Here is a 16,221-nt window from a genome sequence, read left to right as displayed (position 1 = left end):
GGATACAAAGCTATCCTCACTCATTTCTCGCATTATGGAAGTGGAAGATCGAGTGAGTCAGCTAGAAGACGAGCAAGCTAACATAAAGGCGAGACCGGTGGCAGCCACTAAAGAGGACATACAATTATTGACAGACAGGATGGCCGCAGCTGAAGACAGATCCCGGCGAAACAACCTCAGATTCGTTGGGATACCAGAGGGGGCTGAAAAGAGCAATGTTACTGCATTCCTGAACGAGTTTATCGCAGCGACCCTTGGCACTGATCCAACCCCGGGAGGAATCGAGATGGACCGCGCTTACAGGATCGGGACACGGCTGGGAGCGGGGGACAAGAATCATAGTCGAACAATTGTGGCGCGCTTGCTACGATACAAAGATTGTCAAGCGATCCTGGACGCAGCACGGGAAAAGAAACGTCTGATGTGGAACGGCAAACAAGTTATGATTACTCGAGGGAGACGCAAAGGAAGCGTGAGACATTCTTACGTTGCAAGAAAGCGCTCCATGAGCGCATGATTAAATTTGGCATGCTCTACCCTGCAACTATGAAGGTTTTCATGGGTCCACGGGTGTTTGATGACCCGGATAAAGCTATGGAGTACAACGGAAAGCGCTGAGGTAGGCCTACATGTCTGGCACTGTATGAGTGCATCACGCGATCCAGGCACGCTCTGGATATGTTTTGGAAACCGCGAGAACTGGCTGTCCGTGTGTTCGGGAAGATAACGGTTTGTGAGATAGGGGGTCTATATATACAGATTTGCAGTCTTCCTTTTTTATTTTTGGACATGGGCAGATCATCTCAAATGGCTGTCTCTGCATGTCACAAACCATGTTGACACTGATATGTGAGTGCATATTTTTCATAACCGGGGCCTATGTTGCCAACAATTTTTGTTGTGTCTTCCTTAACGAATATCTGAACGCTATTCTTGATACGATACTCAGGGCAGTAGGCTTTTTGGCTGCCCTTGTTCCATTAGTTATGGACCTAAGAGAGTTACTTTTTTGTTTTATTACAACAATGTTCTTGGTTCTGTTGTTCTATATGCCAGACTGACCCACAGTCTGCTGTTTACTGATATCACTAAGGTGTTGGTAATATGGTTCTCCTATAAAAGAAATTCTGTCAATGTGTATAATTTATGTTGCACCATGGTCACTTATTCTACAGCGAAATACATTAAGATTGCTTATGACTAGCAGTGGGAGGACATTATGTTATTCAACCTGGAATGTGAATGGCCTGGGCTGTCCAATCAAAAGGAAGAAAATACTGGGGCATTTGAAAACTAAAAAACAAGATGTAGTATTCTTGCAGGAAACACACTGTTGTCCCCAGGAATCGGTTAAATTATGCAGAGATTGGGTGGGACATGTGTCCTTTAGTGCTGGGTCATCTAAAAGTTGGGGAGTAGCTATATTGATTAACAAAGGCTTACAGTTCAGGCTCAGAAGGGAGGTTAAAGATGAGGAGGGCAGAATGATTATAATACTAGCAGAAATACAAGGACATATTCTGATACTGGCCAATATATATGCACCCAATGCTGATCACTCCAATTTCTTTGTAGACTTAGAAAGTAAATTGTGTGATATTGGACAGTATCCCATAATTCTGGGAGGTGACTTCAATGTTGTCTTAGATCAAATCCTTGATAGAAGTAAACCAACATTAAGTAAAATGCCTAACTCTGTTCTGCAGGTAAGGAGAATGTGTTCACTTATGGGTCTAACAGATGTGTGGAGGCTGAACCATCCAACGGACAGAGATTATAATTTTTACTCAGGAGCCCACAAAATCTATTCAAGAATAGACTTTTTTCTAATTTCTAGCTCCTTGCTGCCTGCCGCACTATCCTGTTTAATTGATAGCATTCTGTTAACAGACCATGCCATGGTCAGACTGCAAATGACCCCATATCAGGAAGCAGAGAAATCACAGATGTGGCGTTTTAATTAATCTCTATTGCAAGATGTGGGATTTAAGGAAGATCTTCGAGCCCAGATTAGGTTATATTTGGAGACCAATGTCCCCACAGCTCCCTCTGCCATAGTGGCCTGGGAAGCCATGAATGCCTTTCTAAGGGGTTTTATTATTCAATACTCTTCTCATAGGAAGAAGGTCAATGCTGCTAAGCTCACAGATCTAGAAAGAAGAATGAAGGACATTGAAGCTAAATTGAAAAAGAACATATCGGACTCTATTTTAAAAGACTTGACCCGCCTTAAATATGATTATAACATTATAATATTCAGAAAAACTGAATATCTTTTGTTTAGGGCCAGGCAGACTATTTTTGAATCGGGGGTTAAAGCAGGGAAGTTTTTGGCGAGATACATTAAACAAAAAGAGTCCAAATCTTCAGTAGCAGCAGTAACGACTGGGGATGGAAGCCTTGCAACTAAATCTAGGGAAATAAATGATGTATTCAAGAAATTCTATATAAATCTTTATACATCTGAAAACACTGCCACAGATGAAGAGATAACGTCATTCTTCCTAAGCTGAGTGTCTCACAACAGGAGGACTTAGATTTACCTATTAGTTCACAGGAGATACTTGATGCAATTAAGGCCCTACCATCAGGTAAATCCCCAGGCCAAGATCAGTTTACAGCAGAATTTTTTTAATGTTATGCAGAAGATCTATTGCCATTATTTGAAAATATGCTTGCAGAAGCATTTGAATTTGGCAAATTACCTCCCTCCTTAAACCAAGCCATTATCACACTTATACTTAAAAAAGAAAAGGACCCGACTGATTGTAAAAACTATCGTCCAATAAGCTTAATATCTGTTGATTGTAGGCTTTTGTCTAAAATACTTGCAAATAGATTGGTTAAAATACTTGGGTCACTTATCCACCCTGACCAAGTTGGCTTTATTGGATGGAGAAATTCTTCTGATAATGTGAGACGCCTTATAAATATTATGTGGTCAGTGCGGGACTCCAATGATCCAACAGAAGCTATCTCACTCAACGCTGAGAAAGCGTTTGATAGGTTGGAGTGGCGGTATATGTTTCATACACTTAACACTTTTGGATTTGGTCAAACATTTCTCAGATGGATAGATATTCTTTACAAAGACCCACAGGCCGCAGTGAGAACGAATGGTCTGATTTCCTCTTATTTCACACTTCATAGACGTACCCGGCAGGGCTTTGAATTGTCGCCAGGACTATTCTGTCTAGCTCTTGAGCCTCTTGCGGCAGCTATTCGCATGACTCAGAATATTCAGGGAGTTAAAATTAATGAGTCTACACATAAGCTTTTGCTTTACGCGGACGACATTTTGTGGCTTGCCTCAGACCCAGCCAGATCTGTCCCAGCATTATTGGATGTTATTGAATCGTTCTCCAGGATCTCAGGGTATAAAGTTAACTGGTCTAAGTCAGGCCCTTCCACTAACTTCATACTGCCCAAAAACTTTATTTCAGGCGGGGATGTTTCAGTGGCCTACTGAAGGCATAAAATATCTTGGCCAATTTTTCAAATTGTTCTTCTAGGACTCATTTCTATGGTGTGCTGGCATGCGACCAACTACCTAGTGGACCAGTCCGAGATGTTGCATCAATGATGATTGTTAATACACACCTCAGCAATCACCTGGGGAGCACTGGCTGGCTATTTACATCACAGCTGATGGCGTTGTAAGGTTTTATGACAGTTTTGGAAAACCCCAGATTTGATGTATTTTCCCAAGTCAATCAGTGAATTTCTGCAAACCTGTGAGAAGTCCAGGTCATGATTTCAACCACATGTGGACAACATTGTGTGTTCTTTATCTATCTAATGACAAGAGGTCTAAGTTATAAAGATGCTATGTCTTTTTATATTGATGATTTACGTGAAAATTATGTGCTAGTCTCAAAGTTTGTATCTAAGATGTGGATTGATGGTGTTTGAGAATGTTTTCTGACAACGGTTATAGTTGTCTGAGGGGACCAATGCAATGGTGCCCTAGGTGAGGAATCTGTTGCAAAAGACTTTCATGCAAGCCGAAGCAATCATAATTGACCAGAATGGGTCAACACCAACACACTCTAGGAACTCAAGTCTGTAGAGCATACAACCCTCTCTCAAGATTACCACATCATTCACGCAGAAAAACTCAGCTTTTTCTTTAGCCATCATGGTATTCACACCGTGTTATTGTAGTTCCAGATGGGGGCCAACATAGTCCTCATTCTCCTTGATGTTAAACTTGTAATGAAAGTACCCTTTTTTTGAGTCCTTAAAACCCATAGCACGTGGCAAAGCTGCCAGATTCATCAGTAGGAACACCACGTCTCGTTATCAAAGCTTTCTGCGCACACAAAATTTGCAGTTTGTATACCGTTCACAGGATTGGCAATTGTCTCAGAATTTTAAAATATGTAGTGCTCACTGTGGTCCTTGGGTTTAGAGGGTTTTATGAAACACTGATTATTCATTTCAACAGTCAGATCCACGTTACAATTGGGACACGTTAGCCGTGCACTTGTGCGATTTATAGTTGGTAATACTAGTGTTGTAATGACAGCTGCAATCTGCCCAGTGTTTCTTCTGGTCACACCTGTTAATCCAACGACCCACACCTTTGTGGTGCTTCAATGCCTTATGCTGTCTGTAACAAAAGTCAGAATAACATAACAGCGCTCATGAGTGAAGATAGAGACCCGTGAAATAGTTGAAGAAATAGGGAATAGCTGGTCGACGTTGAAGGTGGATAGAACAAAGGATCCACCTGGTTGCGAGAATGTGTCAATTGTGCTCGGTTACCTCGACATGGATAATGAGACGCACGAAATGCTGCTGGTAATGGCCACTACAGAGCACGGCAATGCATTAAGTCTGAAAAACCTGGTCCATTCTGAGCTAAGAAAAGCAGGCCTTAGCACAGAAAAGATCCTCAGCCAATACTATTATGGTGCAAGCGTGATGTCAGGGAAAAGAAGGAGTGAACAGAAAATATTACAGGAGAAAGTTCTCTCAACCATCAACTACATCTGGTGGTTATCCATGCCATGTCAGCTGAGAATGCACTAGAAGCCTTTTTCAACATGTGTAACATGCTTTACCAGCTTCTGAAAAAGCCAACTGTGGCCAGAGTGTACATGGGAGAACGTGTGAAAAGGCTACCAGACCAAAGATGGACCGGTCACCTGGCTACTGCGTCAGTCATCGTTAAGAGGTATGATGCTATTGTGTAGTTCCTCATGGAGATTGACAGCAATGGGCTACTGTAAGTAGAGGCAGCAGGGCTCCTAAGAGCAATCAGTGACACCCACTTCAGATGTACTGCGGTTATGGTCCACAGAATCCTCGCCCTTCTTGATCCTCCTAACAAAGTGTTACAGGTTAAAAAAACAGACCTCTACAGTGGAGTGAAGTTTGTGAAAAGTGTGTTAGATTGCGTGGAGAAGCTCTGGAGTGATTTGGAGTTCCAAGAAATTTGGGCACAGCGTGCCACTGGTCCACGTGACGCATTAGAAACAGCAGCTCCTCCGCCAAGTAAGAGAATGCGCCAAGTCCCTACACACCTGATGCAGTATGTGGTGGAGAGCACTGTAATCCAAGAGCAGCAGGACAGACGAAATTAGAGTTTTTGCAAGCGGCTCTTCTTCAGCACACTGTACAGCAGACCTGGGCAAACTACGGCCCGCGGGCCACATCCGGCCCTTTGTACGTCCCTGTCCGGCCCGCGTAAGGCCAATCATAAATTATAGGGATGCAACGAAAATTCGGCCGCCGAATAATTGACAAAATCTTTTCTTTTGGTGTTTCGGTTTTTGGTTCTTGGCCTTTGGAAATTTTATTTTGAAAAGCATTACATTTGTATTACTTACGTATGGACGTATATGCGTGCGTGAGCTGAGAGTGAAGGTGAACAGCGACAAGTGGTGCTAGCCAGGTTACCCTCAAGATGTCGGCTCAAGCTAAGAAAAGAAAAGTTGATAACGAATGCTGTGTTTTTAATAAGACATGGATTACCAAGTATTTCTTTACAGAAATTAAAGGTAAAGCCGTTTGCTTAATCTGTGGTACACAGGTCGCTGTGTTAAAGGATTATAATTTGATTCGCCACTACACGACCAAGCATGAGGATAAATACAGAAATCTGTCTGATGAAGAGCGTGCGTGGGAGTCTGATGCGTTACTAGAAAACTGCAAACCCAACAAGGACTTTTTACGAAACTTCACACCCCCAGAGATGCAGCAGTCAGGACAAGGTATGTAATTTCTCACAAAATCGACAGAAAAAGTAAGGCGTTTTCTGACGGAGAGTTTATTAAGGAGTGCTTATTGGACTCTGTTGCGTTGTTGTGCCCGGAGAAAAAGGGCGCATTTGAGAACGTGTCACTCTCCCGACGCACTGTAACGAGGCGGGTTGAGGACATCGCTGGAAACATAGAGCTTCAGCTGAAGAACAGAGTGGCCGACTTTGACAATTTTTCTCTGGCTTTGGATGAGAGCTGCGATGTACGTGACACTGCCCAGCTACTACCTACGTGGGATAACTGCAGACTTTCAAATCACGGAGGAGTTGGCAGCCATGCAGTCAATGAAAAGGACAACCACTGGTAATGACTTGTTCACAGAAATAAATGCATGTTTGGACATATTAGGACTGAAATGAGACAAGCTGGCAGGTGTGACAACAGACGGTTGTCCAAATCTGACGGGGATAAATGTTGGACTTTTAAAGAGAATGCAGGATAAATTGAAATTTTTGCATTGTATTATACATCAGGTGTTATGTAAGACAGTGTTCAAAATGAACCATGTTGTTGATGCTGTAACTAAAACACTTAACTTCATCCGAGCGAGAACATTCAATCTCAGACAATTTGTTGCATTTTTGGAGGAAAATGAGATTGAACATGGTGACATAAGTTATCACTGCACTGTCAGGTGGCTGAGCCTTGGCAAAGTACTGAAAAGTGTCTGGGACCTGAGAGACCAGATTCAGGATTTCTGTGTTAAGAAAGGACATAACATCCCAGAGCTTTCAGATAAAGACTGGGTGGCAGACCTCGGATTCGCTGTGGTTGTGACTGCACTAATGAACTAACTAAATGTCAAACTGCAGTGCAAGGGCCTTTTTGTGCACGAGATGTACAGTGCAGTGAGGGCTATCATGAGAAAGTTGCAGCTTATCTCAAGCCAAGTGAAGGACAACATTCTGACCCACTTGCCAACACTAAAGGAAGCCAAAAGATCAGCTGATCACATCCACAAGTACTCAACCATGTTAGAAACACTGCATGCAGAGTTTGAGGTTATTTCAAAACTCTTGAGAGTGAAATGCACATGGTTTCTTCTCCCTTCAACTGCAGTGTGGATAATGCACCAAGTGATTTTCAGATGGAACTCATTGACCTGCAGTCTGACACACCTCTAGCAGAGCACTTCAGGTCAGTTTCACTGCTGGACTTTTACTCCTCCCTCAAAGAGCAGAACTTTCCACACCTGAGGAGGCATGCTCAGAGGATTCTAGTCCTCTTTGGATCTACCTATGTACGTGATCAGACATTCTCAGTGATGAAGTTCAACAAATCCAAACACAGATCCTCTATCACTGATGACCACCTCTCAGCTGTCCTTCGCATAGCCACCTCAGACATTCAGCCAGATTTCAATGCCCTTGTTCAAGCCCAGAACACTGAAGAGGTAAAATGAGGTGGAAAACATTAGTTATTGTTTGTTGTATTGCTGTATTTCTATAAACTTGTTAAGTTGTTTGTTGTTTTTCATTGTGTTGTGGAGATTAACAAGTAAAAAAAAATTTGCACTGATTCAATAATTGCTTTTGTTTTCTTTTTTGACCTATACACCACAATTTCACATTACCTAATATAAATATTTACAGAATAGTTTTATTCTTCCGATTATCAGTACCAGCTATTAAAAATATATAATTTTGTGCATTTTACAATGGAAGAAAGTTGAGCAGAATACATTTCAAGTTATCGTTGGTGTGGCCCTCTGACACAATTCAGGTTTCTCATGTGGCCCCTTGTGAAAATGTATTGCCCACCCCTGCTGTACAGTGTCACTGGGGAGATCAACACAAGATTTAGTGAATGGAAAAGCCAGCTGGCTTTGTGTGAGGCAATGTGTGAAACCACTGCGGGATCTCACCAACACAGCTTTAGTGCAACTTCAGTTTTCTGTAGCTTGACATTTTTTCCCAGTCTGAAATAGTCCGATCAGCCAAAGACAAATGGACCCCTGCTGCCATCCTGCAGCGCTACCCTGGGCCTCTCACCGCCATGCCAAGCGTGCTTACTGCACTGCAACATGGAGAGACTTTTGGGGCAACACCAGCAACATGCAAGAGCACATTTTCACTGCTAACCAACGTCTTCAGTCAGCACAGACAAAGCATTCTACACCCGTGAAAAGCTCACTTGATCGAACCGGCGTTTGAAGGGGATCTTACATAATTATTTTTGGAAGAAGACTAAAGGATCGCTTACTCAGGAATTGATCCTTTCTTTTACACCGACAGTACTGAATGGAGCAGAAGAAAGATCAATAGAACAAACACATAACTTCTGTTCAGCCTTGCTTGCTTTTTGTGGTTCTAATTAGAACTTTCAGCCATAATTATATAATATTTTCCTAATGGTAGCAATCAACAGAATGGAAATGACAGGGAAGTGAAGTTTCAGTCAAGTTTCAGCTGCACAGCATGAGCAGAAAGACAGAAAAACTTTATTTAATTTTTTACTTAATGACCCTGACGCTGTTGTTGCCTATTATTTTGTGGAAGTGAAATTAATGCACCATTTGATTTGGAAACTGTAGTCTTGTGTTGTTGTTGCATAGCAGGATGATAACCTAATGTTTTCCTATATAAAGATTTCCCCCGTCGCCATATTTAACTGCCCCCTCAGTCACTTCGTCCTGGCGCCAGGCCTGACTGCATGGCTTTTGCCACTGGCCGTTGTAACAGCTTATTAGCCAGTAATAGGCTTACTAGTATCCACTAACTTACTACTTGGAATAGTCATATGAATTGACCAATTGCATGTGAGACTGAAGAACTTTGTACTGCCAAAGCTATTTAATTTCATGGCATAACAACGCTTGTTTTTCTTTCATTTGTGATTTACATTGATACAATAACTATCAATAGGTGACGATAACTGACATTTTCCATCAAGTGAAAAGACGAGAGAATCGTGGAAACCCCACCTCTTTTAATTTGATCTAACCTATATTACCCCAAAAACCATGCATGGATGTGTACTTCGAAAATTCCACCAGAAATAGTCGCAATATAACCACGTTTTATTTAAGGCTTACTATAACGTAGCTACGGAAGGTTGTATCCAGCTAAGTTTTTGTCTATCCTGAACAAATCCTAATGCATAATTTGTTGTGTGCTATTTCATTTCATGGCACAACAACATTAGTTTTAATTCCATTTGTGAATGACACTGATACAATAACTATCAATATAGGTGACAATAACAGTTTTTTTGTCAAATGAAAAGATGAGAGAATTGTGGTAACCTTCCTCTTTTACTGCACAATGGGTTGTGCGCTACGGAATATTAGGCTACCCCAAAAAGCATGCAAAGATACTTACTTCGAAAATCCATCAGAAATATTCAGAATATAACCGTAAACAATTTTATTTTAAGCTTGCTATAGGTTGTTGCCAGTTTTTGCTTATCCTGAACAAATCCTAATGCATAATTTGTTTTAACTGTGGAGAGGCTAAAACCCTAGTCCTCAAGATAACAGGTCTGAGTCATCTCCTGTATTGTTTGATGAGGTGGAGGAACAAATAGGAAGGGACCATTCATCCATACAGAAACTCCTAGGTCCTTGCTTTGTGGACTCCCCTCATCAGTTCACCCCAAAGGCTTACAATGGAATTTAGTTTTGGGGACTGCGATGGCTATAGCAAAAGCTTGATTCTATGATCAGTGAACTATTTTCATGTGGATGTAGAGGTATGCTTTGGATTGACCTGCTAGAAGATTCAACAACAACCCAGTTTTACCATCGTGGCAGGGGCTGACAGGTTGTGGCCCCAGAGCATTTCAAAGTAAAATGGCCCACAGAATCACAGGTCAATCACCATACTTCACATTGGGGATTAAACTATATTCTGCATGATCAAGGCTTTTTTTTTTAAACACCAAATCCTCTGGTGTTCATTGTCAAAAAGACACATACATCCCCTCAGGCAGGTTTATCACAGCTCCAGTTGTTTTAAATGTATTATTATTATTATTATTGTCCTAATAGGGGAGTTGTTATTTTCAGGCATGCAGCTGTCTTTTTATAGCCATTACCTGATTTGTGAATGTCAATAATCTGTCTGATTTCATGTGTTCCCTGGTCTTTCCCATGTTGAAGGATTACTAGGAGTTTAGCTGTCTGTCACCCCAGTGAAACAGGATTTCAGTGATCACCATTTAAGATAAAGACTCGAATAAAGACTCAAATTCAAATATACTATACATCAACAATTTTTTTCATACAAATTTTCACTCAATGGAAGTGTATATTCATATTTTACGTACAGGCAATGTAACAGAAATACTGCCCATATCTGGACCTATCTCAGATTCTTATCTCTGGTAGATAATTTCCGCCATACAGTGTTCTTCCACACTGGACCTGGGTACCCACTGGGTATTCACACTTTTGATCTAGCCCAGCAATACAAATAAATCAACTCATTGACTATATTATTTATATAATATTTCAAGCTGTTAATTAATTTAACTATCTGCATGAATGCAATTAACACAGATGGATGCCAAAGCAAAAAATGCTGTGCTTCCACTTATTTTCCACCCGTTTCCCATCAAAAGACATCAAGCACACATAACCTCTTTCTGGTCTCTCATGATCTTCTGGGCTGATGTAGCGGGCTCGAGTCGTGGTGGAAAGCAGACGTAACACCTCTCCTTGGCACGCAATGTCATTTCTGAGCAGTGCCCTAAAAAACGGTATTAGTGTTTCTGACAGCTCCTCATCTGAGACCAGCCTGTCTTTTGATTGCTCGGTGACCTTGCGAAGACTTCTGTGGAATAAAAGACAACATGGACAAATCAGCTCTTCACTTAATTTGAGGAAAATAAAAAAGATGCTACTGCAAAATTACAGGAATCCTGAACAGAGTAAGCCTATACCTTTTCCCTTCAGATTATATTAAAAAGGAAAAATACCTGATAAATGTAGACATATGTTTTGCTTTGTTGAATGGAAATGAGACAATTTGCCTGTAATGCCAATCTACTTCTCCGGACACATTTTGTGGGTCTTTCATTTGAAAAGACTATTCCAGTACTACTCACAGGAGGTTAGTAAATAGTTTAAGATAATGTTAACTAGAATTTTTTTTTCAAAATACCAACAATTCAGTAAAATGTCTAAAGAATACATTATAGAACAGCAACACAAAATATTAATCCATCACATCTACAGTCATTTGAATAGATTCCAGTTTAAAAAAACAGTACTGATCATAAAATAGAGAAACCAATTACAGATTATGTAACAACAGTTTGAACATGCCAGAATATGTAAGTAGATTGACAAAAGGTGAAAAATGTTGTTTCACGGTTAATATATTCTGAGTTAAATCTTCACTTGCATATGAACCAATGACTGAAATTCTGAATGTGATTTTTTTCAGCAAGATCCCTGTGTTTTGTCTTCCGAAAATGTCATACCACTATAATATTATTTTCTTTACAGTACTTACAAAAGATTTGGACAGTGACACGTTTTGCTGTTTTAAAATTTGCAGCAAACCATAATGCCTATAAGCAGCGACACCGACGGGGACAACTGTGAATGTTGTCCCGGGCCCAAGCCTGGGGGGACAACATATAATTATTAATTTGTCAGTCAGTGTTGTATTCAGTACTGTCGAGAAGGTTAACAGTTTTTAAACAGAAGAATTGCATTGATAAAGGGATTCATGTTTTTTACTCGTTGATGGGTTTTTTTTTATACAGCATTATGATTAAGCCCTTTTCTGTAAATTATTTTTTTTTATATATATATATAAAAAAAAATTCAACAGCCAATCAATGATACCCTAACACTTACAGCCAGTCAGAGTGATGAGAGTGAAAACATTGCCACCATGCAATCAAAACTAGGAGCATAGAAATGGAAGGACAAATCTAAAAGAGAACGTCTAAATATGTGTAGCAGTTCAGTAATGGCTGTGACATAATTACTTTAATGTTCAGTTATTGGACTTCTGTGCTAGTCACAGTTTGTCCATTACGAACACCATGTTCAAGCATAAGGGTGTCCATCAGTGCACGTGGCACCAGGACACCCTAGGCCGCAGGTCGATGATCGACTTTGTTGTCGTTTCATCTGACCTGCGGCCACATGTCTTGGACACTCGGGTGAAGAGAGGGGCGGAGCTGTCAACTGATCACCACCTGGTTGTGAGTTGGATCCGATGGCGGGGGAGGAAGCTGGACAGACTCGGCAGGCCCAAGCGTACTGTAAGGGTCTGCTGGGAACGTCTGGCCGAGTCTCCTGTCAGAGAGATCTTTAACTCCCACCTCCGGCAGAGCTTTGACTGGATCCCGAGGGAGGCTGGAGATATTGAGTCCGAGTGGACCATGTTCTCCACCGCCATTGTCGAAGCGGCCGCTCGGAGCTGTGGCCGTAAGGTCTCCGGTGCCTGTCGAGGCGGCAATCCCCGAACCCGGTGGTGGACACCGGAAGTAAGGGATGCTGTCAAGCTGAAGAAGGAGTCCTATCAGGCCTGGTTGGCTTGTGGGACTCCAGAGGCAGCTGACGGGTACCGACAGGCCAAGCGGACTGCAGCCCGGGTGGTTGTGGAGGCAAAAACTCGGGCCTGGGAGGAGTTCGGTGAGGCCATGGAGAAGGACTATCGGCTGGCCTCGAAGAGATTCTGGCAAACCATCCGGCGCCTCAGGAGAGGGAAACAGTGCCCTACCAACGCTGTTCACAGTAGAGGTGGGCAGCTGTTGACCTCAACTGGGGATGTCGTCGGGCGGTGGAAGGAGTACTTCGAGGATCTGCTCAATCCCGCCGTCACGTCTTCCATTGAGGAAGCAGAGGATGAGGGCTCAGAGGTGGACTCGTCCATCACCCGGGCTGAAGTCACTGAGGTGGTTAAGAAACTCCTCGGTGGCAAGGCACCGGGGGTGGATGAGATCCGCCCTGAGTACCTCAAGTCTCTGGATGTTGTGGGGCTGTCTTGGCTGACACGCCTGTGCAACATCGCGTGGCAGTCGGGGACAGTGCCTCTGGGATGGCAGACCGGGGTGGTGGTCCCTCTTTACAAGAAGGGGGACCGGAGGGTGTGTTCCAACTATAGGGGGATCACACTTCTCAGCCTCCCCGGGAAAGTCTATGCCAGGGTTCTGGAGAGGAGAATACGGCCGATAGTAGAACCTCGGATTCAGGAGGAACAGTGTGGTTTTCGTCCAGGCCGTGGAACACTGGACCAGCTCTATACCCTCTACAGGGTGATGGAGGGTTCATGGGAGTTTGCCCAACCAGTCCACATGTGTTTTGTGGATTTGGAGAAGGCATTCGACTGTGTCCCTCGCGGCATCCTGTGGAGAGTGCTTCGGGAATATGGGGTCCTGGGTCCTTTGCTAAGGGCTGTCAGGTCCCTGTACGACCGAAGCAGGAGCTTGGTCCGCATTGCCGGCAGTAAGTCAGACTTGTTCCCTGTGCATGTTGGACTCCGGCAGGGCTGCCCTTTGTCACCGGTTCTGTTCGTAATTTTTATGGACAGAATTTCTAGGCGCAGCCAGGGGCCGGAGGGTGTCAGGTTTGGGGACCACACGATTTCGTCTCGGCTCTTTGCGGATGATGTGGTCGTGTTGGCCCCTTCAAGCCAGGACCTTCAGCATGCACTTGGACGGTTTGCAGCCGAGTGTGAAGCGGTGGGGATGAAAATCAGTACCTCCAAATCCGAGGCCATGGTCCTCAGTCGGAAAAGGGTGGCTTGCCCACTTCAGGTTGGTGGAGAGTGCCTGCCTCAAGTGGAGGAGTTTAAGTATCTAGGGGTCCTGTTCACGAGTGAGGGAAGGATGGAACGGGAGATTGACAGACGGATCGGTGCAGCGTCTGCAGTAATGCGGTCGATGTATCGGTCTGTCGTGGTGAAGAAAGAGCTGAGCCGCAAGGCGAAGCTCTCGATTTACCGGTCAATCTACGTTCCTACTCTCACCTATGGTCATGAGCTTTGGGTCATGACCGAAAGGACAAGATCCCGGATACAGGCGGCCGAAATGAGCTTTCTCCGCAGGGTGGCTGGGCGATCCCTTAGAGATAGGGTGAGAAGCTCGGTCACCCGGGAGGAGCTCAGAGTAGAGCCGCTGCTCCTCCACATCGAGAGGGGTCAGCTGAGGTGGCTTGGGCATCTGTTTCGGATGCCTCCGGAACGCCTTCCTGGGAAGGTGTTCCGGTCCCGTCCCACCGGGAAGAGACCCCGGGGAAGACCTAGGACACGCTGGAGGGACTATGTCTCCCGGCTGGCCTGGGAACGCCTCGGTGTCCCCCCGGAAGAGCTGGAGGAAGTGTCTGGGGAGAGGGAAGTCTGGGCATCCCTGCTTAGACTGCTGCCCCCGCGACCCGGCCCCGGATAAGCGGAAGATGATGCTATGCTATGCTATGTTATGAATTAAAGCATTAAACAAAATGTTTATGACTTGTTTTTTGGACAGTCATTTAATTACTATTAATACTTTTTTTGGCCCGTGGTTTGGGTCCTAAATGTTAAATTCTGTCCCGGGCCCTGTCATTCCTGTCGGCGTCCCTGCCTCTAAGAAGTACAGCACTTCTTAAAAAGAGACCACTGCAAAATTATCAGTTTCTCTGGTTTTGCTCATCATAGGTATGTGTTTGAGTAAAACAGTTTTGTTTTATTCTATAAACTACTGACAACATTACTCCCACATTCCAAATATAAATAGTCATTTAGAGTATTAATTTGTAGAAATTAACAACTGGTCAAAATAAACAAAAAAATGCTAAATTTTCACACCAAAAATAATGCAAAGAAAACCAATTTATATTAATTTTTCAACAACAAAATACATACGTTTTAACTTAGGAAGAGTTCAGAAATCAATATTTGGTGGAGTAACCCTGATTTTTAAATCACAGCTTTCATGCGTCTTGGCATGCTCTCCACCAGTCTGTCACATTGCTGTTGGGTGACTTTATGCCACTGCTGGCACAAAAATGTATTCCTGGCATCAAACCCCAGAGGTTTTCAATGGGGTACAGGTCTGGAGATTGGGCTGGCCATGACAGGGTCTTGATCTGGTAGTCCTCCATCCACACCTTGATTGACCTGGCTGTGTGGCATGGGGGCCTTGTCTTGCTGGAAAAAACAATTCTCAGAGTTGGGGAACATTGTCAGAGCAGAACAAAGCAGGTGTTCTTCCAGAATTAGTTTGATTCATGCGTCCTTCACAAAGACAAATCTGCCCGATTCCAGCCTTGCTGAAGCAACCCCAGATCATCACCACCAAATTTCACAGTGGGTGCGAGACACTGTGGCTTGTAGGCCTCTCCAAGCCTCCTTCTAACCATTAGACAAATTTAGGGCAAAGCTGAAAATTTGACTTGTCAGAGAAGACTCCATTCCTCTACGGTCCAATCCTTTTGGTCTTTTGCAAACTTCAGCCTGGCTCTTCTTTGCTTACAACCAATGAAGGGCTTTTTTCTACCTTTGCATGACTTCAGCCCTGGCCCTAAGAGCCTGTTTCAAACCGTCCTCGCCGTGCACTTAACCCCAGCTACTGTTTGCCATTATTTTTGTAAGTCACTTGATGTCATCCTACTGTTGTTGAGTGACATCCGACTGAGTTAACGGTCATCTCGGTCAGTGGACCGTTTTCGCCTTCTGCCAGTCTGTAGCTTTGTTGTCCTCGATGTCTGTTGCTTGACCTTGTTCTTATGAACCGCCATCTTTGAAATTCTCAGGATGGAAGCAACCTGACGCTCACCGTATCCCTTTCTCAGTAAAGCCAGAATTTAACCCGTCTTTTCCTCACTCAAACTTTTGAGATATTACTTGCATTGTTTTAGCCATCCAGCTGGTCCTATTGCAAGAGGATAGTGACGACCACAGCAGTGGTTTTTATACTCTCGTTAAATTAGATTTGGTTAAGGTGTGCCTGTGTTGGAATTTAACAGACACTGGAATGGATTGGCTGCCATAAAGTAACAGAAAAAATTATTTGATCC

At 43.4% G+C, this 16,221-nt stretch overlaps 1 protein-coding gene across 3 annotated transcripts in view; it reads right to left on the bottom strand.

Annotated features, from left to right (window-relative positions):
• Positions 1–16,221, bottom strand: part of setd9 (SET domain containing 9) — a 60,453-nt gene that overhangs the window by 29,392 nt on the left and 14,840 nt on the right. For all 3 annotated transcript variants that reach the window (XM_020044773.2, XM_034296923.1, XM_020044774.2), the window contains exon 2: positions 10,845–11,038. In XM_020044773.2, coding sequence (XP_019900332.2) covers positions 10,845–11,038 — 194 coding nt within the window. The remainder of the gene's footprint in view (positions 1–10,844; positions 11,039–16,221) is intronic.

The sequence above is a fragment of the Esox lucius genome, chromosome 14 (assembly GCF_011004845.1).
Source record: "Esox lucius isolate fEsoLuc1 chromosome 14, fEsoLuc1.pri, whole genome shotgun sequence".
NCBI lineage: Eukaryota > Metazoa > Chordata > Actinopteri > Esociformes > Esocidae > Esox > Esox lucius.
This window is presented reverse-complemented; position numbering and strand designations above follow the sequence as displayed.